General features: G+C 36.4%; 1 protein-coding gene across 2 annotated transcripts; it reads right to left on the bottom strand.

The window, feature by feature from the left end:
* Nucleotides 1–342: 342 nt before the first annotated feature.
* ORC4 (origin recognition complex subunit 4) lies at nt 343–25,812 on the bottom strand. Of its 2 annotated transcripts, none has more exons than XM_086434200.1 (16): nt 25,654–25,812; nt 25,420–25,510; nt 24,038–24,094; nt 23,808–23,855; nt 9,051–9,101; nt 8,923–8,966; nt 7,773–7,836; nt 7,494–7,565; nt 6,927–7,018; nt 6,762–6,843; nt 5,464–5,549; nt 5,258–5,367; nt 3,837–3,929; nt 3,685–3,749; nt 3,449–3,592; nt 343–763 (listed from the first exon to the last, which is right to left on the bottom strand). In XM_086434200.1, the coding sequence occupies exons 1-16, from the start codon at nt 25,758–25,760 to the stop codon at nt 737–739; spliced, it is 1,233 nt and encodes a 410-aa protein (XP_086290326.1). In that variant the 5' UTR covers nt 25,761–25,812; the 3' UTR covers nt 343–736. The 2 variants fall into 2 exon arrangements, with proteins under 2 accessions (XP_086290326.1, XP_086290325.1); XM_086434199.1 differs by having other exon boundaries at nt 7,479–7,565.
* Nucleotides 25,813–27,046: the final 1,234 nt, after the last annotated feature.

Consider the following 27,046-nt stretch of genomic DNA (forward strand, 5'->3'; position numbering starts at 1 on the left):
TAGATTGTGTAGAATAAAGATGAGACGAGAGAGCCTAGAAATGGGTATTTTCCTCATTAACTGAAAAGTGAGGACAATTTCACCCAAATCCCAATAATTCTCATCCCATGCAACTTTCAACAAAAGTGAAATACCAAAACCAGCTTCAACTTCTATTCCTATTTTGATTTATGACTATTGCAAATGTTTAAAATTCAAGTGCCCAGCAAACATGCTTTTGACTATAAAAAATACACTTTTAATGGGCAGGAAAGTTATAATCCAGCCCCAAATGCTGCGTCAAACACTACCTAATCATTCAAGTTTCTTTTACTACACAAGATGCATTCTAACTACGTAGTGTAGGGGTCAAAACAACTAATTAAAACAAAGTTACAGAGAGACCAATGTTTTAAATGGAAGAACAAGATTGGTTTAGCCAAATCCAAATGTTTGGGAAAAGGCTTTGATGATGATGAGTTCCAGAGACAGAGCAGTGTTTTGCATTTATATAGCTTTTCTTCAAAAGAAGGCCAGGAGTCTTCCATATAGTAATGGGAAAAAAAATGAAATGAGTCAATAAGCAGACATGACAAAATCTTACTTTTTCAACGTTTAGCCAGCTTTTCATGATCATGAATGTGTAGAACTGCACCTATGGAAAAAAGAAAGGTGTAGAACTACAGCATGGTATTACTATCTTCAACCTGCATATTGTAATAGCTTTCGAGTCCGCATCCATTTTCTACTTCAGCTTTCACGATATTAATTTCTGAATAAGTGCCTACCAATATCAACAACAACAAAAAAATCATTAAGAAATGAACATCAAATCCCTTTTCATAGATATCATTCTTAGTTAGAGAAATATCTTAAACCAATTTAATGACCAGGAAACCTCAAAATCCTTGGAACCTCATATTTCATACAATAATTGTGTAAGATTTCAAGCAGTACCAGATAATCTTCAACAAGATACAGATCATGGTCAACGTATAGTGTGTGTGTGTGTGGGTGGGTGGAATACTAAATGGTACATGATCATGACTCACATGGAGATGATTCAATAGATGATTTTTTGGGGACCATCTTCACCAAAAGACAACTAATTCCAGCATTCTAGCCTTATAAAAAAGTAGATTACAAATTGAAAAGATGTTGGACTATCCATTTCATAGTTAAACACTATTTGACAAGAGTATAAGTTTCAAAAAGGATGATTTCTTGCAATTATGATAACCATGGTCAACAAAAAATTGGCCCTTGTCTCATAATATATTGAAATTATGATCACCGAAAACATGCCCATCTTGACATTTTTAGCCTTTTTAAAACACTGGATTAGAAGTTACAAAGATTCCAAACCATTTTGTTTGTTAATATCTACATGTGATGGTATTAGGTATACACTAGAAAAGGGTTGGGGATTTCAGAAGGGACCCTCTTTCTGAGATGGTATCCATTGAGATCATCTTCACAAAAAATCAGCCATGACTCATCTTATGTGGGCTCCATGAAGGTGTCAGTGTATCAACTGATCCCAACCTAGTGCAGGCACACTTGATTAGAAAGTCATGGGATTGCATTTCCCATAGTGCAACCCTGCATAGGAGATTCCCAGTTGTAACTTGTAAATTCCTTTGCAACCTATGCATTGCATGTTATTGCAACCAACAAAAATCACTCTAATGCATTTAGTGATCTTGCTCCTAGGGTGGAATAGTTTGAAATATTTTTTAGCACAAACTCGTAAAACTCACATGAAGATGGATCAAGGGATTTTTTTGGATAATCATCTCATCATACATATCATCCTCAGTAAAATCAGTCTTTCTCGAGACTTCTATCCCAATCAAAGTATCGAATGAGGTGTTCAAAGTAACAGTGAAACAGTGGTATAGAATATTTTCAACTTGTAATCCACCTTTGGCAAGGGTAGAAATGTCAGAACGTATTGTTAGAAACTTGATAATGATGACTAAGAAAAAGTGAGTGAAGAAGACAGAGACAACTCTTAGATTTCGTGATGAATGTATGGAATGCAGATACTTATCTAATTGAATGGTTGAGGCATGTAGAAATGCATTTTTCTAAAGCGAAAATTCGCCCATAGATCTGTAGATGTATGCTCTCCAAGACACAACAACCCACACTCCAAAGGGGTACTCTTGTTGGAACATCACAACGAACTTTGACACAATTGAGTGTTCTCCAAAGCATAGTAATAGTAAATCGATAACATCGAGTAGATGTTGTACTTGAGATGAAGAACCAAGAAATTTAAATAGGAGAGGAAGTGGTTTTCCAAACGCTCATCAAACCCCAAGTTCGAGTTCACGTCTATCTTGAGCGCTGGTTTAGAACAGACATAAAGAGAGAGAGAGCAACAGACAGAAAATGGTCATAAAACAGTTGTTGAAGTTGGTTTTTCAAAAACAAAACTGAGTGAAAATGGTAGGCAGTTAAGGCCCAAGTTCAAGACCGACCGACACGGCCTGGCGCGTGTGTATAGTGTTTTGCGTGAGATGTGCAATGCCAGCGCACTCACACTAAGGATTTTCGAAACTTTGGACCCAAACCACACGTGGAACTTTTGGATTTCCCTCATAGGCCCCCATGTGCACGTAAGCACATCTATAACCTCTTTTATGCTTTTAAGGTCAGTAGGAACAACTTCAATCTATAAGTTGGTTCCTAACTCTCTTCCTTTCCAATGTGGGACTAAACCAAATAAGAGAACAAAACAAGAAAACCCATTGTAAATGGCAAAACAAGAGTTTTATATATTCACTCTCAAGAAACATATAACCTTATGTATTTCCAACACATATTTTGGTCAGAATGGTTCCAATGGGGTAAAGGTCATTTCACCAAAAGAAACACGAATCGGAGTTTGAAGAAGGGGAAGGCAAAGGAACCCTCGACCCGCAACAAATAAAGGAGGACTTATTCAATCACATAGTTTGATATCCTAGACTATGGTACCCTTGTGGAAATTTATTTGAGTGTATTGAAATGCCCAATGAACCGCATTGGGCCAAGTCATTTAGGGGCAAGCAGATATTTCTAATCCTAAATGGAATGTAACAACGTAGAAATCCATATGTAAACATAGTATCTATTTACATACACTTGAATGATCCCTTCTCATAATGAGAATGTACATAACCCTACTTTGGTTTGGTCTGGTATGGAATGAGCCTATAATCATGGAATCGACTCAATCATTAGATTATAACTTTATAATCCCAGTCCCTTCCCATTATGGGTGGAAAGGGGTCAGCCATAACTAGAAGCTAAAAAAGGGTATCAGCCCATAACTAATCTCCATAAGGGTCTTCTTATGAAAGTGTCAAAACAACCTATCACAACCCACATATACGTACATATATCATTAATTGCACTTTTAATAATTGAGCATCGTAGTGCTCTTCCACTGCTATAATATTATTTACTTCAAGCCACTTACCGGACAACAAGGATTTGCTTTTAATCCCTGATAAAGTTCGTGGAATGAGATTAGTAGCTTCACTGGACGAAATTCAACAGACTGACTCTGTCCTTTGTTGTCCATAAAACAGATTAGTTCACATTGTAGAAGATGTTCAAAGGCCTGCAAAAAATAAGCAACATTTTGAATTTATCTTGGAAGCACTTGGAAAGAATACCTACTTCAGATTCATCTTAGCATATTACTTTACACACCCGCAAGCAAACATTCCGTGCATAATAATCAGAGGTATGATAAGAATCATGTATGCCTTTGTACTCTGCCATATTTTACAACCAATCAGTCCAAGAACACTGAAAATAAAATAACTATAGAATAAGAACATTAAATAAAACTAAAACCTGACCTTTCATGATAGAATTGAAGTTGTATGAGTTTTGCTCTTTAACTTCCAATCTCTTCATGCATACCAGAATATAGAGTTCTAAAACGGAACAACCTGCTCAAACAAGTCCAACTTGCAGTTAGAACCCACTAACATTTCCAAAGTAAAATGTCCATCCAGTTATTCTCATGCATTCTGTAAGGTAAATTCTAATTTACATAAATCATCAAAGGAAGCATTCCATCAGAAGTTGTATTTGGAAGAAATTTTATCTCTGCGGTGAACTTCAGATTGTGAGGTCACAAATGATCCAGAAGCCCTTGGAGCTCAACAATCCTTCAGATTGGATAGTTGAAGCTTCAACCTACATGGGGAGACTGGGAGAGAGGGTATTGGAAATCATTCTTTAGACAACTCTGCTAGAATTAATCTATTTTAAAGGCATAGTGGTATTGGAATCAATGAGGATCCCACTGAGGTGCCATTGATTTGTGGAAAACATATCACTTGGACACCTTTGCCAAAGAGTTGCGATTATCATGTAAGGGTGGCACAAGAGAAACATCGGGGCTCGTCAAAATTATTGGTGACAAGAACATAGGTGCTAGGAACACTCTTGAAATTCAAGAACCAAATCTAGTACAGGGTGGTAAAATAGTAGATGTTCCAAGAGAGATGAAAACCATTTGTAGATTAATGGGGGAGACAACAACAATTGTGGCAGTGGAGAACACATTAAAGAGAAATTGTAGTGCTCTCCGCTCCCCCCCAACCCACCAAAAAAAATACTCTCAAGGTATGAAAGCACATCTGGCGATTTAGACAAATTATTACATATCCCTTCTTAAGATGTTGGTTTCAATGGCCAATCACTAAAAGTATATCTAAAGAGATGTCTAATAGAATTGGACATTGATGCAGAAGGGTGTGCAAATGATTGCAGAGGTTGGGGGCATTGGGCAATGGACATCAGTCCTTATGGAGGAAGATTGTTGTTTGAAAAAAAATGGAATATTTCCTAGACAGTGGGATAGAAAGGAGATAAAGTTGTTAAAAGGAGTTGCTGTGTGGAAGGGGATTATGGAGGTGTGTGAGGATATCTCAAGGGTGTTTCCTTTAAGGTAGGAAATGGGGTCAAGATCACATAGTAGGTGATGTTGGTGGGTAAGTTATGTGGAGTTTTCCTTAGGATCTAAAGAGTACAGACTATTCCCTAGTGAAGGCCTTTTCGTGGGAAGATATTTTTGTATAAGAAATATTGACATTATGTGATGCCTTTCCCACATAATGGATGCAATAGACAATACCAGCTAATCAAACAATCATTCAACAAAAAAACAAAAGACCTGTACAAGTAGGATTAATGGATGCAGTAACAAAAAACTAAAAAGCACCCCAAAAGCAGAAAATGTAACATTCAGAAAATCTAGACATCCATGAACCTTGTAGATTTTCAAACTTGGGCTGCCTCTGGATCCTCAAAACTGCAGTCTTGAAGTTCTCAAGAGATAGGAAACCGGACTCCAAATCCATATCAGAAATAGCCCGAAATCTGGCAACACAGTTCCCACTTGTTAAGCTTAGCATAGAACAGTACAATTAGACCTCAATGCATAATGAGTGTCCAGATGCAGCAAAATAGACTTACAGAAATCTCATCAAATTCTTGACACTGGAATCAGCATCTATCAATGTATTAAGAATTTCCGTGAATCTTCGATCACCTAATATACTCTGTAAATATGTCAAGGACTAACTAATAAATTTAAAAGGATAGATCCTTTAAGATCCATCAGTGAAAGGATGAGTGTACCTCAGCAACTCCTACGGTGCCACAACAACTAACATTTTCGGGTAAGATGAGAAAAAAATTAGTCGGATTGTTCCCTAATAGGATAGAAGTTTACATCTACAGCTTCTTTTCAAAAGAGTACACAATATATTCAGTACATATACTTGTCAATAAGGACACGAGGTGTCAGAGATGGCAACCCTGCCTGACATGCTGACATGTCTACAGAATTCTACAATAATTTGAAATATATGCTATAGTATAAATATCATTTTGAGAAACATAAGATATTGAAAAATGCAAATCAAGATACAAACTTATACATAGATAGTCAATATTGCCAGGAGCATTAAATGCATTGTAAAATAATTTAGTGAAGAACAATAAAAAAGAAAAAGTGAAATCAAATTACGATACATTTATCTCCTTACCAAATAGAACTAGATTTATAATATCAAACAATATAGTTGCACATAACAACAACAAAAATATGTGCGTGGAGGATGGAACAGACCAATCAGAAGTCCTTTCTTTACAGTTTATAGAATCTTTAAAATATAGGGTAACATGGTATTCTGTGTCATGATTTGTGTTGGGATGTGTAAACACCTAACATGTTCGATACAGCAAAAAACCCTCAAACTTTAAACTCCTTTTACACGTGTGTGTGTGTGGGGGGGAGGGGTGGCGCATGTCTTTGCAAGAGGGTTTTACAACAGTGCCTGGGGTCATACCTGTCATAATAAAACTATAACTTGCCCCTAATATGGCAATAGATATTCTATCAATTTTAGGAAAACTGTTTAACATTTAAATATTATTTTGATATTTTTCAAAATTAAGTGTAATGTACATCAGGATTTTATAAAAAATATATTGAAAATGTAACTAGAAATTAGAAAAAGTATGCAATCAAGGTCCACCATCTTTAGTCCAAGGATTAATGTTATTTCAAACCTTGGTTTTCAACACTTCGGAGTATCATCTTTCTTTGTTGGCATTTTCATAAATATTTATAATTACATTAAAAAAACATCTGACCAGAATGTTCAATTTGAACAAAACTCCAAACGTATGTAGAAGCAATTCAGACATGAAAAGAGAAGTGTCTATGGAAAAACAGTCATTCTAAGGAAAAGCAAAGGAAAGGATACATGAAGCCGTTCATTGAACTCAAGTACATACTCATGAGGAAAATTTGAGTCTGCTGGCAAAGTTAATATGTATTCCAACAATCTGCATAACAATTAGGCAGAACATCAAGATACAACCGTACAAATCAACAATTACTAGGTCAAAATAAAGAAAAAAAAAAGTACCTCTGTATGTCTCCCTTCGTAGGAGGAAGAAACAAAAGCTTCCTGTGTGAAAAACGAGATCGTACTCTCTTTTCTAAGAGCTGATCTGCATCCTGCACCATATGCAGCCTGCTTCCTCAGAAAATACAAGGACACAAAATTATAAAAAACATTCAGACCATTTATTATTCCCAAAAAGAGATCTGCAGCTCATATCATTCATTAAATGTTATGCACATACAATCTAGGTATGAGGGTTGTCAATTTCGACTTCAGTTGATCCAAGTCAATTTTTGACTTAAGTGTTTCAAAACGATTGATAACAATCTAGGCCGATTCATCACCATGAAGTAACCAGTTCTATCATGCTGCAATGACAAATATCCCCCATCCTTACAATTAATGTGATAAACTACTTGAAAACCATTGGGAAGTATTGCGCTCTATAAATTCGATTTTAAATGAATGGTCTCTATCAAATCGGATTACTTAAATTTTTATGTTGTTCCATGTAGGACTCAAATTAAATCTTATAACTTAAATCATATCCCGCCAAGTTTTGAAGTACTGTACCAAGCGACAACTCACACCAATGACTACAGCTTGTGATGTTACAGATTGCATTGCATCTAGCAAGCTATAAAGTAAACGCTGCTTTCCCTGAAGAAAAAAAAATAAATATCAAACGGTAAGTGTAAATATCTTAACAAGATATTTTCATATTCATGATATTGGTAATTTCAGAATTTTCCCACAATTCCAAAAAGAGGTCATTGCTCAGGAAATAAAACAAATGATATAGTGTCAAAATTTCAGTGTCCGATAGCCACAAAGGGAATTTGAACAGAATTGCATATTAAGGTATACCTGAGCGAAGAGATCAAACTTATCCAGTATAAAGATGATAGTCTTATGAGCTAATCCACACTCTCTGGCAAAAAGAAAGGTGATTTCAAACAAGTCGCAAGAGAAACATGATCAGCCATATACTTAAATAAAAAAGGGTAAATGATGACAGTGATGAGTAATTGTAACCATCCACTACACATGGTCATTAGAAACCATTTAAAACACCCGACTCTCCACAACACACATCTTGTAACAAATGCATATTAACTTTATTTACATGAAAAAAAATATCAAGCGAAATAATCGCTTGAGCATTTATAATTTCACCACGGTACTAGATCCATGGTCGACACCGATCTGTTCGGCCATGGTCTCGGGCTATGCTTACCGAAATCCTCTCATTTTCTTTCCTTAACTCCCTCTTGCAATGACTCTCCCTCGTGCCTTCTATAAAATCTCTCTGTATGCATATATATAAATATATAATACCTCTTCAATGAGGTTCTTTGGTCAAACTGCAAGGTCCTACTTCGTATGTTGCTGGAAGACATCAAGACAGACCTGATCTGGTAGACTAGCAAGTCTCGGGCCTATTCCTCATTGTGTAGTGCCCATGCAGCACTCAAGCTAATCTCCTCGATATACCTTAAGTCAACCTTACCCAATATGTCCCAAGGAGTTACCCAAATTCACTTAGGTACTCACACAGACTCAAGAAAATGCATACAGTTTTGGAACTCTTGGAAGCTTGAAAAGTATGAGTGCCTGCTCAAACTCAAAAAAATAAGGGGATGCAATAGTGATGAATTTCACAGGTAGTTGGTGACCACCAGCAAGGCGATTGGATGTTTTTGGTCATCAATCAGCATTTCAATATATGAGATGGAGGAATATATTAAATGTAACAAATCGCACATCCCTAATTCCAAGGAACATGTGATTGAGGGAGGTGACAGAGGATAAGTTATTGTAACTGTCCATCACATATGGTTACTGAAACAATTTAAAGCTCCCCACTCTGCACAACCCACATCTAGTAACCAATGCATTTTAACTTTATTTAAATGAAAATCCTCAAGGGAAATGATCCCTCAAGGATTCAGAAATAGAACTCATAATGCAAAAATAGTAGACAAAGATTACATTTACCATAATTATTCCCACTCACCGCAACATGGCTATCACAAACTGGGTGTTATCATCAGCTGAGGCCTGCACAAGCATAAATTCTCCTAAAGATTCAGTTCCATATCTAAAATGTGCATTAGAAGTACCAAAAGAAGCCTATGTGCTTACCACTTTTGAGAATAACAATTGATGTTCCGAGCATAGTCGACTAGCAATCACCTAGAAGATTCATATGCATTTAAAAGAATTTATTTCCTGGAGGATAAACAAAAACAATAAATCTTTTCTAAAATTTGAGGAGAAGCTCATCAACAACTTCACAGAATTGAAATTAAAACCTAAGTTTCTTCAATATATAAATATATGTCAGTGCATTTTTGTTAAAGTGTCAGATTTTTTGTGAATATCAAGCATTAAGACATTTTGAAAAGATGGGTAGTATTTTAGGAATTTGAAAAATAAATACTCTTTTACAAAATTGACAAATTGGAATAGTCCAAAATTTTCAAGAGGGGTCAATTTTCAAGAGAGTTAAGTTGAACTACACTCCTCCTTGATAGCCTCCTACATTACCATGCCAACTCCATCATCCTTGGCTTCCATGATCCATTATGTTTGTTCTTTTTACTCCTGTAGTATCAAGATTGTAACTGTACTTGTTCATTTTTCATTCTTGTCATAGATGTATAGATGATATTATTTTTCAATCTTGCAAAGCCAATAGCCATTGCTTGATAGTGCCAAACAGTCATTATATTTTAGTTTTCTTTTTTCCTTTTTTCTTTTTCTGGGATGAGTACCCCCATTATTTGTCAAGTTCGTACGTATTTCTGGGTAGGTGGGCTCTAGAACAATAAATAGATATGTTCTTGGCTAGGGTTTTCACACTTGGCAGCAAAGATTGTGAAACTAAAAAGGGTTGATTATTTGGACCACCTCACCACTCTTGATAGATCTATTACTACTTTTGGTAAGGTATCCTGCCAATATAGATAATTTAAGGAACTGAAACCACTAAAGTATCATAGGTTTTTGCCTTCCATGAAATTTTTTGTTAGAGATAACAAACCAAGTATTTTAGTGCATATATGGCATATGTAGACAACTAGATATGTATTGGTGCACATGGCTAAATCCACATGGTAGGTGGATACACACGCATGGCATATTGGTGGCTTTCAATAGCATTTTGTACTATTCATGTTCAACATTACTACTTCAATAAATAGCTAGAGGCTGAAAAAGAAGACAAAGGATCTTTCCTTGGTCCTCCAATCATCTAAATAAGAAGACCATCAATTGATGATCCTTTACAAAGAGACATGTAGGGATTTATGATTTCTCAAGTGAAATACATTTACACAAGATAAGCATGCCCCGAAATTCCTATTTTCACAAATAATTCTACAAATAACCATCCGTCGATTGCATCAATTCAAACCCATCATCTTCACTACTGCAAACAACCATCTTAGCATTGTGACAACCATGCTGGTTTAAAATCTTATTTCATCATGTTGTTTCGATTTTATGAAAAACTAAAAGAATATTGAAACATTGGCAGAGACATCACTGAAACATTTTGCGGCATTTGATACATTCTGAGACATTAATTTTATCATTTAAAGAAGTTTTCTAGAGGAAACCAAGGTCAAGGGGGGCATGTCATTCGTTTGAAGACACATGGGTATCTCAAATATTTACAGAAACACAAAGGACATTTGGTAAAGAATAATGCTGAAGTAACCTCAGGCTAGAACCTCATATCTCACTTCTTGACGTGAAAGTGTATGGGAACCATAGATGCTTTTCATTGAGATACGAGTGAGAAAGCATCTATGATTCTTATCCACTTTCACATCAAGAAGTGCGATATGAGGTTCCAACTTGAGGTCACTCCAGCACGACTCTTGTCTAAATGGCCCAACCTTCCGCAGGAGATCGAGGTCAAGGGAATGTCATCACTTTGAAAACACACTATGATATGAAAACCAACGATGAGAGAAAGAGAAAGGAGATGAAGAATAATGATTTAGGGAAGGTGGAAGAGAAAGTAGTTGCCCTTGAACTCTGACGATCCAAATACCTCTCTCTCTCTCTCTCTAATGAAATCAAATCAGGCAAAATTGAAACCTAAATGTATCCATTTCGTACTCTTATCGTCTCGGATTGGTAACACATGTGGAATGTTATTCCCATGTCCCAGGTTCAAATCCCCTTGAACCCAACTTCACTTGTGAACCAAACCTATTAAAAAGAGGGGAAAAAAAGAACGAAATAAAAATCGAGACGTCTCGGCTGATACATTTAAAAAGAAAAAGAGATTTTGAATCACGTTGACAACCACAACAAAACACATACATTCATACATATTTTTAACTCTCCCCTTCTTTAGTTTTGGTCTATTCTATGGTATAATTCACCAATCTTTCACAAGAAGCTCATACACAAAATCTTATGTCTGAAAGCTAACTTGAATTTATTTCTCAATCTAAGTTTCTTGTGCTTGATCTAAAGCCAAAGTAATACACATCATTGTTGGGTTGATCATAGCCAAAAACGTGTTGCAGCCACAATATATCAAGTGCATCCTGACAATGTCAACCAGATCAACTCTCCCCCTTTATGCCTATGAAAAAAATGACTTAGTCATTCAACAAGTCCAACACTCTGTGTAGGCAATACACGCTCAATACCGTGAGTTGCTCATATGGGGACCAGAGACCAAGCACTCATTATGTTATGCATCATATCATAAACACTTTGTTAAAATTATCATAGATAACGTGGATGTCAATTCCTCAAGTACCTATGGCCCATATCATACTCACCCCATTTGGGAAATCATGACACTGACTGTGTCGATCACACTAAAATGAATTGCACGCAGGGCGGATTTACAGTGAGGGCAGTTGCCCCAACAAGACTTTATAAAACCTTAAGGAGTAATTAGCAATTTATAATGAAAATTTGATTTCCTAAGAGTTTGCCCCCACAAAAGTTTTTAAAATCTCTTATTGCCCCCACAAGAATTTTAAAAACCTCCATAGGTTATTAATAATTTAAAATAATTTCTTAAGAGTTCGCCCATACAGAAATTTCTAAAATTTAAGACTTTTGAATAATTAAAAAAAAAAAATTGAAGAGATCTTTACTTGGCAAACCCATCTGTTGCACTTTTATTACAAAAACTCCCTTCATCAAGTTTGTTAGTGAACAAGCCATCCTTTGTGAATTAGGCTAGCATGACTAATTTAGTAAGATTTTAAATCTTACTAAGGGTTGTTGGGCCTGTATGGATTATCAAATTTGCAATCCAACACCACAATCTTCTAGATTTCATGGAAAACATCGATTCAAAAGAAAAAAAAAATTGAGCCTAATCAAATGTGTTAAAATAGATGGTTACCAAACTCCCAAATTTCAAACTAAAATTCAACAGTAAAAATTAACATTTTTTCAAAGTTTTTAGAATTTTTTCCTTTATAACCCTGTGGCAATATATCATGTTTTTGGATGCCACAAATTGATGTAGTTAGGATCCACTCCACGGTATGTTATTGACACATAGCATTTATACAAAATGTTAACATTGTTTCCACACAAAAAAAAACAATCACTAATCTAGTAAAAATTAACATTTTTTCAAAGTTTTTAGAAAATTTTCCTTTATAACCCTGTGGCAACAGATCATTTTTTGGATGCCACAAATTGATGCAGTTAGGATCCACTCCACGGTATGTTATTGACACATGGCATTTATACAAAATGTTAACATTGTTTCCACACAAAAAAAAAAAAAACAATCACTAATCTATATGCATAAGTTTTCACAATTGTTTCTAATGAGTTCTCATATTTTGATCACAAGTCAGTGGTAACCAAATCTTGGAATGGGGATCCATGTCATAAAATTATTGCAAATACATATAGTAGAAGTTGATTTTGGTAGATTTTATAAAATAAAATTTAATATTATTAATAAGTTCTTAGTTGCCCCCACATAGACAAAATCCTAGCTCTGCCCCTAATTGCACACACAAGCACCCATGACCCTAAACCTATTATGCATACACAACTACACAAATAGGATGAAATTATTGAACATTAGGGTCTGTTTGATTGCATGGAAAATGTGTTTCATGGATTTCCAAGTCTTTGGGAAAATACTAGGTGGATGGTGGAAACCCTTGAAAAATGGATTCCATTGCTTATTCCTAAGAAAATAACATGGGAAGAATGATCAGAGAGGGGCCGAACGAAGACAGACGTGGAGTTGGGCAGAGGCGTAGTACAGGTGTAGAAAAGTGAGGAGGAAAAAGAAAAAGAAGAGAGACATAAATAAGGAGGAGCGGAGGTGGAGAGAGGATGAGAAGGAGAATTAAGAAGATACGGAGAGAGGTGGCTAGCGACGTTGACGTTTGATTGTGGTTACAGTGGTGGTGATGGGAAAAAAAAAGATGAGGAGATAAAGGTTTTGATTTGGGGTTGGATTTTATTTTCCCATGGGGATAAGTGGGAAATGAGCCTTTGTTGGATTTTTAGATTAGGGTTAAAAATCATTTTCCATGGAGTAAGTACAAGCCTTTGTTGGATTGTTATTTCCCATGGAAAATCATTTTCCCTCCCCTTGCCTTATTTTGAGCATCACTTATTTTATACACATATCCTGATTAAATGCTACATGTAACATGACATCACAACTCCAACGTGTTATATTATTTATTTTAAAACATTTACTTTTGTTGTTTTATTATTTTTTTAAGACCAAGAATTGTACAAGTATGCGATGCCATGTAAATAAGTCGATGTGGTAGAGATGGGGACTACATAAAAAATTTGTAAAAAGACGATCACCATGGAAAATACGTACAATGTGTGCCCCCCCATCCCGGTAAATTATTTTTCTTTTGGGTTCTTAGGAGCAATCACAAAAGATTCTCTTGTGGGATTCCCCTATTGTATGTTACCTTCTAATATTCTCATTTTTGTGCTACCTTTAGTTGCAAATTTAACAAACCACAATGTCAACACTAAGTCGTCTGCAAGCACAAGATGAAGGATAAGCTTAAAGGATGCCTATGCCATTCATATTTAGACACCCAACAAAGGCATATTATCTGACACCTTGTTGGCTCCACAATAGTCAAAGCAAGACCCTCTCAATGGAATAGTGTAAATATATATGAAACAAGGTTGTAAATCAATGCTAACGATTATGGCACTTTGGGAATATTTCACGAATGATTGGGGAACATCAGATGTGGCTGTCATTCACTTTTGATTTTCAACTTGTGAAATTACATAATCAACATGACCCTGGTCCTTAGATTGTTGCATTGACATAAATGGTGCTTCATCAACTCAGGTTCCATTTTGAGATAGCCATTTTGCTACACATGGAACTCGATATGGATCCACCCTTAGATTGCTATAATCCTTGTACATATTGTTTATTCAAATAAGGGTTTCACTGGAGATCACTACCTTGACATAGCAACTCTTGATCGATAAAGGCTATGCCATAATATCACCATATAATCATACACAACACTTTCATTTATCATTGGGCTAATTTGCTAAGACATAATTTTCCCTGCTTTCCTTTTTGAAGACATCCCTTTTCAATAGGTAGCTTACTATATGCCACAAGCCACAACTTTTTATGTATCCATTTTCTTTCCGAGACAGTATTCCAACCTAAGGAGAATGGCAGACACATTACCACTCAACATATTTTCAACGTTTACCATCTTGCGTCAAGGTCTTATGACTCCAGGCCTGAATTTAAATGTTGAAGTGAAGTAAAATGCCACACCTTTTACACCTTAATAAATTCCTCCTACATGCAATACCGCCTTGGGGCAAAGCCGCATTTTGGCAGAATTCTACCTTAGGGTGACATCACTTTGTGGCCAAGGATCCTCAAAGCAAAAACTACTCTTATGATACCATTTTGCCTCAGAACGAAGGCTACTACTGTAGCACTATTCCACATTTGGGAGGAGTCATCCTTATGACACCTTTGCTTTAGGTGCTTAACAATCCTGTGGCATACTAAGCTCAAAAAAATTGGCCAATTCACCCAAATGTCAATGATATCACTCACTCCTAAATTTTCCATGCTTCAAGAGAATTTCCACTCTTCCACTAAAACAACCTCCTTACTCTAGTGATGTAGGACATCTACAATTTTAGTTGGGAAGTCTTTAAGTATTTTCATAATTCTAGTAGGATTTATTTCTATTTTGTAGTTCTAGTAGGATTTCTATTTTTTAATTCTAGTGGGATTTCTATTTCAACTTTAGGAAATTTCTATTTTGTCTAGTTTCTAATTTTTTTTTCAAGTTTCTATTTTTGTCTAAATTCGTTTTTATTGTTAGAATATAATTTAGAAGTGCTTAGAATTGTCCAAATTGAGTTATTATTCAAACTGAAACTGAAATGGGTTAAGAATAGGGTGTTCGAGGTCATTGAAAGGGGTAAATGTGGTGTTTCGTCCATGCTGTTAAAAAGAAAAGAGGAATCATGGCTCTGCAATGCTCTCGAGAGAGCATGTGTTTCCACAAAGGAAAAACGTCTTTGAAATCTACTTTGGAAGGTCAGAGTCTTCTTGCTCTGGGAGATCATAATGAAGCTGGTAGGTTTGTAAGGATCCATGTCTGCTCTGCAAAAGTTTGGGAGAGGTCAATAGTAATTCCATAAGGCTTTGAAGGTAACAGTGGGTTGAAACTGGCTTCTGATCTCCGAGATTTGCTGGGTCCAACAAAAAGCATTGAAAGAGAAGGTAAAAAGGGACTCGATAATTCTCAGATTGTTAAAGTTAAGGCTAGGCCTTTTTCTAAAGATCTACTACCAAAAGGAGTTATATCTACCAAATGTTTCGGTGATTGGAAGTGAACTGTGATTTGCGATGTCGTGGTTCATCTTTTTACTAGAAGTACTTGGACAAAAACTTTAGAAGATTTGTTGGCCTACAATTGAAAGTGGTCAATCTTACAATGGGGCTCGAGGTGTGTAGTGGTCACTGATGGCTTGGATTCAGTTCAAGCTCTTTATAGAATGAAATCCTTCAAGATAAATGGGCTAGAAATCTCCTTCACTCAGTGGTTTGCTAGCATTAACCAACTACCTCTGGTTGAAAGGTGGTACGTGGATCTCCATTGTAGGGCTTTTGTTTCATATGTGGACCACTTAGGTCTTCAAGGAGCTCGGAGGTTAGTTGGGAGGTCTCTTTGAGGTTGATAGTAACTTTTTAAAGCTCAAAGACTTAAGATTCGCCAAAATCAAAGTGGGCTTTTGTAGAAAGAAGATACCCATGAGCTTGAAGGTATCCAACGATGGGTTTGAGTTTCGGGTTGGCCTGTTAGTTGAAGGAGAAAGAAGGTTGGAGGAGAATTTCTCTTCGTTGTATGCAGATGCGGGTCCTTGTGAAGGGAAAAATTGATTTTCAGGCAAGGTTTCCTGACGGAAGCTTTGATCTACAGGCCCTCAAAAGGGAAGGAGAAGGTTGGAGAAGACAAGCCTGGGTGTAGCATTTTCGACTTGACAAAATCAAAAGCTCTTCTTTTCGAAATTCAAAATTCAAACTTAACTTTTTCTCCGAGTCGTTTGGATTTTCGGGCAGACCTTTTGGCACGTGGAACTGAAAGTTTAAGGATTGTTCCCATGTGGCGGACTCGTTGGAGCCTTTGGAAACTTGTACTGATATGGTGGTAAACTTCATCGAACATTTAGTGGTTGTAGGTGTTAAATACTGGGACTGCACCTAGGCTTGGGTTGAGTATATTACCGGAAGAACAATATCATGTTAACTTGGTTCCCGTTTGGGAGGGGCCCAACAGGCACCAACTTTCTGCATCCACCCGATCACATCTTCCTCAACCCAACTCTTTGGAGGCCCAAGAGGCTTTGTTGAAGACAAGGAGACTTTGTTGGAAGTCGAACTGGGCCAGGTTTTTCAGTTCTTCTCTCAATCCTTCAAACTATCGATGCCCAGCCCATTTCTCTTCAAGTTCTCAATTCTTCTGAAACAGAAAGTTCATTCAATGTGGGGGATGCTGGAGATTCTCTTCTAAGGAGATCAGTGGACATAACGATTGTAATATTTTCAACTTCACTTGAGAGTAGACTTGGTCACTCTCTCGTGAGTAGTTTTGGTTTGCAGTCAGAAAGGTTGACTTTCCTTATCTTCTTCTCACTTTGCTTCACCGAAACTTGGGTTCCTAGGCACATGTTTAGATGGGATGCTGATCCATTTAGCTTGGTATTTGCTAGAGGTGTAGAGGGTAAGGAAATTAGGGATAAAGGAGGTGAAACCTTTTCCATGCCATCTCTGGCTAAAACCGTGAGTTCTAGCTTCAAGGGTGGATTGTGCAATGGGACAGATGTTTTAGATTTCGATAAGTGGGCTTTGGTTCCAAGGGAAAATAAAGAAGATGAGGAAAGTAATAGTCAGCTAGCTGAGTTAACAAAAGACTTTCTCCAAAATATGCTAGAATCTAGGCTGGAAGTGCGCATGTCTATAGAAAGGTGGGGGAACGAAGATGTTTTGTTGTTGGAGGTGGCTTTTCGAAAGAGTAAAGAAGTTTCTTGGCGTATGAAAAAGTAGATGTTGGTGCTAAGGAGTTTCCAACGCAGAAGGGGATTTTTGTAGAAAATAAATGTTTACGAATCATGCAACCCTTATGCATTCGAGATCAAGTTGTCAAGGAGGATTGCCAAAAAAAGTTAAAACCTAGGCTGTCAAAGGAGGTGGGAGATTTGAAGAGGTCGCTAGCTTTATTTCCAATGAAAAGCAATAACGAAAGGAAAAAAGGGCATAGATCAAAAGTTGCCAATGTTGATTAACATTCTGAGCTGGAATGTAAGAGGTCATAATGATAGATCAAAGCGTGCCTTAGTTAAAGGTGTCATTCGGTAGCAAAATCCTCATCTAGTCGCCTTTCAAGAAACTAAGTTGGAGCAAGTTGACTCAAGAATCATTGAGGAGCTTTGGGGGGCCAAGATATAGGTTGATGTTTCCTACTCTCACTTGGAGCCTCAGGAGGTATTATTCTGTCGTGGAATTCTAATTTAATTGAAGTAGAAGAAGATTTAATAGGTGTTTCTCTGTCTCAGTCCTTTGTAAGAAAGTAGGGGAGCATAATTGGACCTTGGATTTTGGCTCAAATTGCACCTTTGTAGCATTGATCCCAAAGGTGTCAGGTGTGCAAGATATCTCTGATCTTCGTTCTATTAGTTTGGTTTGTTTGGTTTACAAGATCATTGCAAAAGTTTTAGCTTCAAAACTCAAACTAGTGTAGGAAGGTATTATTGGGAGATCTAAGGGAGCTTTCGTAAGGGGAAGACAGATATTAGACGAAGTTCTTATCGCCAATGAATGCATTGACACTCGTAGGAAGCAAAAACAAACTGGACTATTATGCAAAACAGACCTTAAAAAGGCCTTTGATCATGTTAACTGGAGTTTTTTGAGGTGTGTTGGTTCGGATAAGGTTTGGCTCAACTTGGATAAACTGGATCATGAAGTGCATCTCTTTACCTTCCTTCTCCATTCTGATTAATGGATCTCCCGATGGCTATTTCAAAGGAAAGAAAGGGCTGAAGCAAAGAGTTCTTTTGTATCCTTTATTGTTCGTTTTAGTGGCCAAAGACTTAAATAGAATGATCTCCAAGGCTATTGATTTGGGTGAGTTGGTGGGATTTGACACAGGAGCTAATGATCCTTGCATCTCTCATCTTCAATTTGCAGATGATACATTAATGTTTCTAAAAGCATCCAAGACGCAGTTTAGATTTTTGGGTGGCATCTTGGGTTGTTTCAGAGCTATTTCTGGAATCCCTATAAATCACAGAAAGAGCAAAGTGTTTGCAATAGGCGAAATCTCAAATGTGGATTTATGGGCTGCTTAATTTATTTTCAAGTTGGAACTCTTCCCTCTACCTATCTGGTCTTACTTTGGGAACGACAGATAATAGCATAGGTTTGTAGGATCCGGTTATTAAGAATGTTGAAAAGCGACTTAGCTTGTGGAAGGCTCGGTATCTGTCGAACGGGGGTAAGTTAACTTCTATCAAAAGCTCCCTAGTTAGCATCCCAAATTATTTTCTTTCTCTATTCTCATTACCGAAAAGTGTGGTCAAAAAATTGGATAAATTATGAGACTTTTATTGGAATGATAAAGGAGGTTCAAGAAAGTTGCATCTGGTGAATTAGGGGAAAATGTGCATGCCAAAGAACCAAGGGGTTTGGGTTTGAAGAGATTTGGGTGGATGAACTTTGTGCTTCTTGAGAAATGGTTGTGGAGGTTTGGCAAGGAAATGAATGGTTTATAGAGGGAAGTCATAGCAAGAAAATTTGGGGTGAAAGAATTTGGGTGGGAAAGCGGGGAAGCAAAGGATCCGTTTGGGTGTGGTCTTTGGAGAGGCATTCTTAAAGGATCGTCAAAATTTCATAAAAGAATAACCTACAAGGTCGACAATAGTTTGGGGCTTCGATTTTGGGAGGATCTTTGATGGGGAGATATTCCTTTGGTGGAAAAAATCCATGCTCTTTATAGTCTTTCCTTGAAAAAATGGGTTAAAATTGCTTCTTTCAGAAATGGAGATAGACAAGATCTAGCATGGGACTTTAGTTTAGAAGAGGCTTCAATGATTGGGAAGGGGAAGAGCTTGGAGAACTGTTGAGCTACTTAGAGAGTGTGTTTTTTGAGAATATTGCCAAAGATAGAAGGTTTTGGCTAGGAAGTAAGAATGGCAATTTTATTAGTTAGCTCGTTTTATCATTCTTTACTTGTTCCTAATTGAACAATATTTCTTGTTTCAGTCATTTAGCGTCTGAAAGCTCTACGAAAATCTCTTCCTTTGTTTGGTTAGTGGCTCTGGAAAGGCTCCCCATAGTAAATCAGCTTCAGAGAAGAGGTTTCATTCTTCCAAATTCTTGCTGCTTATGCTAAAAGGATGGAGAGTCAACGGATCAGGTGTTGCTGCATTATAGTCTTGCTAAACAGATTTGGGATCATTTTTTAGGGCTATTCAGTTTGGTGGGTTGCTTCCCAAGTGACATCCAATCTCTTTTTGAATATTGGATGTATTGGGGGATCTCATTTAGAGAAGTGAAGAGGATTTTGTGGAGCTTAACTCTCTTTGCTATTTGTTGAGGTTTATGAAAGGCACGGAATAGTTGCATCTTCGAAGACAAGGAACTCAACTTACAAGATTTAATTTTCTCCATTCTTTCAACCATTTTCTTCTGGGGAAAAGTGTTTAAAGTTTTTAAAGGGATCTGTTTTGAGGATCTGTTGGTTAGAAGGTATCGTGTTTGTAGCTTAACATTAGACTAGCTTTCTTCTTGTTTGTTTTTTCTTTGCTGTTTTTTAGGAGTTCCTACTCAAACTCCTTGTAAATTCTTTCTTCTTCTTCTTTAATAAATCTTTTACCTATAAATAAAAAAAATTGGTATTATATTACAAATATATTAGAAAAGTACATTTTAGTATTTTAGAAGGTTTCTAAGTTGTTATAATGAAGTTATCTATTCAATTAATTCAAATCTTTTTTGCATTATCTTAATTAATTTTCAACTCTTTACTTTATTTTTTTCCAAGCTATTGCTTGTTTATCAATTAAATCTATTGATTTACACGGTTCCATTACATCAAGTAGTATCAGAGTTCTTGCTATGATCTACAAAATATGGTTGGTGAAGGTGATTTTGTCACAAAAGCTTGCTTAGAAATTCAATTTGAGAGGTTTGAAGTCAAAATTATGGCTAAGTTGGAGTCTCTTGTTCAAGGCATGGTTCTCAACATCTTTTTTTTTAAAGGTAAAGAAATTTATTAAAAAGGAAGTCAAGATGACCAACCGCAATAACAAGAAAACAAAAACAACAACACAAAGCCAAAACCAACACAAGATCCAAACAACAAACACCCTATAAGGAACACAAAGAATCCCACTTAAAGACAAACTCCTCAAAAAGAATGCCTTTCAAGGAAACATCCAATTTGCACCAGTAATAAAGCAAACCCAACACCATCAAAATCATGTCGTCGAAATTGCTCTCAAGGTCCAAGAATATTCTCTTGTTTCTCTCCTTCCAAATGCTCCAGCAAATAGCAAAAGGGATCAAAGTCCAAAGAGTCATTTTCCTACCAGTGAAAATGTTATAACCGAAACTCCAAAAAATAGAAGAAGAGTAAGGAAAAACACATTCCAGATTGAACAAGCCGAGGAAGTGGGACCAAATTTTGGAGGCAAAAGGACAATGAAGCAACAAATGATCAACAGACTCCCCATTATCCTTACGTAACCCCCAAAAGTTCGAAGTAATGACACCCCTTGAGATAAGATGGTCTAAAGTCAAAAGCTTATTCGAAACTGCTAGCCAGGCAAAGAAAGAGATTTTAGATGGAATCTTCAACCCCCACACTATTTTATAAGGGAAGAAATGAAAAGAATGGGGTTCAAGAGTGTTTCGGAATGAACTTAATGAAAAACTTGTATCCTTGTTGCAACTCCATTCCCAAGTATCTTCTCCTGATGGATCCAAACAGTGAAGGTCTAGAACCAAATATATATCAACAAACTCTTGAAATTCCCAATCAGTAAGCGCCCTAAGACCCAGGTCCCAAGATGTACCACTTCCAGAGAGGTTCAGGAAAAAGCCATGATGGGCATATCCTTTTTTGAAGACAATTTATAGATTGATAGAAACTTATAGGATAAAGTTCTCTCACTACATCATCTATCTTCCCAAAAACGAATGTTATCCCCAATACCAACTCTAAACGCAATCCACCATCTAAATTTGTCATAACCTTTAGTGATACCTTTCCACACTCCACAACCATACGAAGACTTCACTTTGCCACTCTCCCACCCTAGTCTCCTTTTGCCAAACTTAGCCTTAATAATCTTAGGATACCAATTAGTGAGATCAAATCTACTAATTTTCAAAGTCCTACCCAGAATTTTAGTCATACCAAAATCATACTCTCCCAAATTGCATCCCATGTTCCCCTAAACCCTCAAAGCTATCCGCCACCACCTCCTCATCAAAATCTTCCAATAATTCCCTTCCCCAACCCCTCCCAAGTTATCTGTCAATTAGAATATCCATTATGAAAGAAATTCCACCACATACTAATTTTATCTCGGGTGTTAATTTTCCTAATTATCCACCTCATCAAGCGAGCCATAAAGTGACTATGGACGAGTTGTACCTTAGAGAAATTGTTAAGGAAAGTATGATTGCATACATTATGCCAAGTTTATTAACGTGAACGAAAGAAGGAATTTGGCACGTGCACATTGACAGTTGTGTCATAAAGGAAAGTTTGAAGATCGGACATAACTAAAAGTGGATTAGAACGAGAGATAAATGGAAAACAAGGGAAAAACTGCCTTCAAGAAAGACAAGTTTTCTCAACAAAAGGGGGCCTAATGTAGGAAATCTACAATTTTAGTTATAGTCTTAAGAAGTTCCCTAATTCTAGTAGGATTTTTATTTCAACTTTAGGAAGTTTCTAATTTGTTTTCCAGCTTCTATTTTTGTCTAAATTCGTTTTTATTATTAGGCTATAATTAGAAGTTCTTAGAAGTATCTAAATTGAGTTATAATAAGTTTAAAAAGTTGGTATTATATTATAGATAAATTAGAAAGTTACTCTTTAGTATTTTAGAAGGTTTATTAAGTTGTTATGATGAAGTTATATATAAAAGGGGCTTCAGAAACGAAATTCAATTAATTCAGTACATCAATCCCATTCTCTTTTATTCATCTTAATTAATTTTCATCTCTTCACTTTATTTTCTTCCTACCTATTGCTTGTTTATCAATTGAATCTATTGATTTATACGTTTTCGCTACGTTATCTAGACCACAAAAATACTCTCTGAAACACCTACCAATGGCAAAAAAACACCATTTGAATTCAATCAACCAAGACTAAGGCTACAACTTGGGCGAAATGGCCTAGGCTCAACCTAATTGATGGACAAGCCTAGGCCAAGTTATGTAGAACACAAGTTAAACTTGGGTTAGAACAACTCAACCCAGCCCTAATTCGGGTTGAGGGCTCGAGCAACCCAACTCAACCCGATTCAGAGGCTATGTAATAATATATAAATATTTGTATATTAATTATACATTTTTATTTATTTTTAATTATGTCTTGCTACATATACTTGCTATAAGGAAAAAAATATATATATATTTTTTTTAACTTTACTTTTATTCCTATGGGTTGCCTATGACTATATCACATTCCTACATCTATAAACTGGTAACGTTGTATTTCTTGTTTATTGATATAAAATTTATTTGCTGCACAAAACAAAATTAGGCTTGTTCAAGTGCCCAACCAACCCAAAACTACCAAGCTTAGGCTAATCTAAGATCAACCCGGGTTTAGAAGCTCAAGCTCAATGCTTGTTTGAGTTGAACTCGGGATGAGGGCTCTACTACTTGAGATGTGCCCGGTCTACCCCTCCAACGACACAACCGTTTTTTCCACAGCAATCTCTATTTTTGTTTCTTGCAGGATCACCACCCAAACTTTCACTATTACTACATAATGGCTTTCTTTCAAGCCCTTATGGCACATGGCATCCTCAAGTAAGTTTTCACATGGCATAAGGAGGAACTTTCAAAATACATCAACTTCATCAATCATTCATCATTTAAATGTATCCAATAAGTACGTTTCTTACAGGGAAAAAAACAGCACTTAATCTATGAAACAATATACGGTGACTTATGCATAGACTAAAGAATTTGTTAAAAAAAAGATTTTGCACTTGTATAAAATAGGAGAAAGGAGCATGTTGTAGCAAAAAACTCAAAAATATCACAATGACTATAACATAGCCATGGTTCGGACACCATCAGGACTAGGAAGAAAGATAGACTAGCAATCCAACCTTTATTGCATAGTTGTCATCGTTGTGAAGTTCTCCATCCAATTTGACCTGAAACAGATACTTAAAGCCATCACTTTTATTTTATATTTTCATGAAAGCATCATGAAGCTCACAATGTTAGCTGCAAAACTATTGATATTGAGAAAATCAGTTCTCACTGAATGAGCGAATTAAATTCTGGCAATCACGATCACCCACGAAGCAAGAAACAATCTCAAATAAACTCATACCTCTATAATCATATCAGCATGTTCAGCTTTTAAATCTCTAATAACAAGATCCAACACCTAAAAAATCAACAAACAAACAAAAAATTAAAATAAATAATTTTTTTCCATAATGAAAACAGATTTAAGAGTGACGTTCCAACCCCTCACTGGAGTGGAAGGGTTTTTCCTACAAGTGGCAGCTAAGGTAACGAAACCAAATGGATCATGACATTTTGTCACTTTCTGATGTCCTCATGTGGTAGGTTCCAGCCCAATATCATTACGCCCCATGGAGAAAAAAGGGCGCATCTTTGATTTAAGTGGCTGCTACATATATTGATAAATTCAATGAAAATATCTTTGATGGGTGGTTCACCTCCTTTACTCTTTTTCTTTTCTATTATTTCTTGTTACCATTCAAAGTAATCAAAGGGTTGTTTCTCTATGTTAATTTTGAGAAAGTTTTGCTCTTAATGGAAGTTAATAGGGCAATGTTTCTATAGAAACCTTCTATATAAGTGTGCTCTCTTCGCTGTTAAGAACAAACAAATACCAGAAACTCCAACCCTTGGAATTTTAGACCATCATTTTCCTTTCTTCCTCCATGTATTGCTTATTCTTTGAGGATGAAGTACATTGTGAGCTTGAATCCTCATGTCATAATGCTGCAAAGATGAAAGATAGGCTGTGGTATCTTAGGAGGTAAAGGACCAAGGCCTAAACCCTGAGGGAGCAAATCTCACCTGAACGACAATGTGCATAGCACATGCCTCAGCCGGATTTGGTTCCAACGTTGCTCGTCTTATTTGTTGCTTTGGAGCATAGACTACATTCGATATATGTATTTTGGTATATCTGCTGAGATGCTTTCGGTTTTTATTGACAAGTGGCTAAATCTTTCAAGATTATTATGTGACACCTATTTCATTTATGAGATTATAATTAACCAGAATATCAGCGACTACATGCAATTGAACTTCAAGTTGTCATGAAATCACAGAAGCAATTCTACTAATAGACATAACATAAAGTCAATCTTTAGAGTAAGATTCACATGAGAGAAAAAAAAAAGATTTTTCATCTTTACGATGTGATCCTACAAACTCCCTTGTCCAACAATCTTTATTTATGGAATCCCTCCATTTAAGGCTTCCACATATTATCTAATGATAAACCTCCATGCCTATTACATTGTGGCGAAATAAATCCATGTTTAACGTCATCAAATTACATAGTTGTTGTTGGTTTTTGTCGATGAGTGGTTAAATATTACAAGATTATTCCATGACATCTATTTCAATTGTGTAATTTTGATTTTCACAGACGGAGTTCATAATCAAATGGGAACTTGGATTAGGCGATGTCATTCATGGCATAGCAATTAAAGATAAAATAAAAAATACCTCCATTTTGCCACAACCACGGGGACCAAGAAGCAAGATTGAGTTGTTGCAGCCCTCATTGAATGAATTGGAGATAATGAACTTCAACTTACTGAAATTTCATAATAAATAAACATATTGAGTTTATTCTTCCATAAATTCTCTAATGAGAGAGACAAAATGAAACAAGAATAAATTAAAGGGGAGTGCAAATAAGGGTAACAAAGAGAGAGAGAGAGAGAGAGAGAATCACACCTGTAATTGGAGTCTAGTGAATTAGAGAAAGCTGAGAAGGCAAGATTAGGATCACATCTGCTTCGTAGATGGATTAGGGTTTTTACTGCTGAGTTTTCTCCTTCCATGCTTCTCAATTTGTTAACTCTGCTCACACCCTCACAATCGAAGAAATGAAATTGGCGGGAAAATGGAGGGAACGGTGTTTTTATAGATGGAGTGGTTTCAATTACCAACAATGTCCCTCATTCATGAAGTAATTTACTAGCTAGGTAAACCGTTTGGTGTTGGAGACCGAGATGAATCGGACGAGTCATCATCTCCTTTTGAACGAATCGTATGTGGCAACTCGAGCATTCATAGAGAAAGGGGCGTTTGGGCTAGTAGAAATTATTTCTAAAATTTGATTTTTATATTTAAAAAAATCTACAAAATTATAATTTTTCTAAAATAAGGGTTTTAAGTTCAAAATAATGGAATAGATTAAAAACGATGGGATGGAGTCATGGAGATAGAAATTGAAGAGCTTGAAAGGGTTGATTTCAAAAAAAAAAAAAAAAACAGGGATTTTAAGTTACTGTAGAGATGGAATCTGGTGATGCCTCGATCAACTCTTCTCTACTGAACTGAAGTAGCTCCCATGTTCCTCCTATAAGCACCGGTGTGGTACCTGCCAATAACCATCCAACGCTCAAGTTTGAGTTGCAGAGAAAACGATAGTCAATAAGCAAAAAAGTTCGAACCCCATTTCCTTCATTGATTCCTCAATTTATAAATCCTTCTTTCAAATCAAGGTTGCCCCCTTAATCGGAATTTGATTACGGTGAATCCCTTGATTCTAAGGAATCTAAATGAAATATGAATCTCTGAGAGTGAGTCTAAGACCTTTGGGAGATCTCTTCCGAGATCTTAGGCCTCAATATGGTGCATTCCAGAATTATGCAGATCTTCGGATCAGGCCTGCCCTCCTAAGTAGATCAGGTTTCCATTTGTGTTGTCTTGCTCTATTCGCTAGGTTAAATATTACTACCCTGTTGTTAGGCAGGACTAGATTTATTGGCTCACTCAAGGTACCACTTAATTGGCTTGGACATGTGTACGGTCTAGATAACGTATCATTATTATCCTCTACATTTACCCCCTCTCGAGGATATGCGAAATCTCGTCGTCTTCTCAAGAAACATCTCTGGTTGGTTAATGTTATATCCATCATTATTTATGTCGTCAACGTATCGATGCATTAATTGTAGCATCATTTCAAATCTCTTTAAACGGTTGAGACGAATCGTCTCTCATCAATAGCCATCCATGTACCCCACTAACATCTTTACTAAACCCAAATGCTACAACGGTTAGGCAAGGATGAGCTATCCTCCGCAGGAACATGTCCTCATTCTTGCCCTACTCTCGTTAC

The sequence above is a fragment of the Akebia trifoliata genome, chromosome 3 (assembly GCF_017979445.1).
Source record: "Akebia trifoliata isolate Shusen 1 chromosome 3, ASM1797944v1, whole genome shotgun sequence".
Taxonomy (NCBI): Eukaryota; Viridiplantae; Streptophyta; class Magnoliopsida; order Ranunculales; family Lardizabalaceae; genus Akebia; species Akebia trifoliata.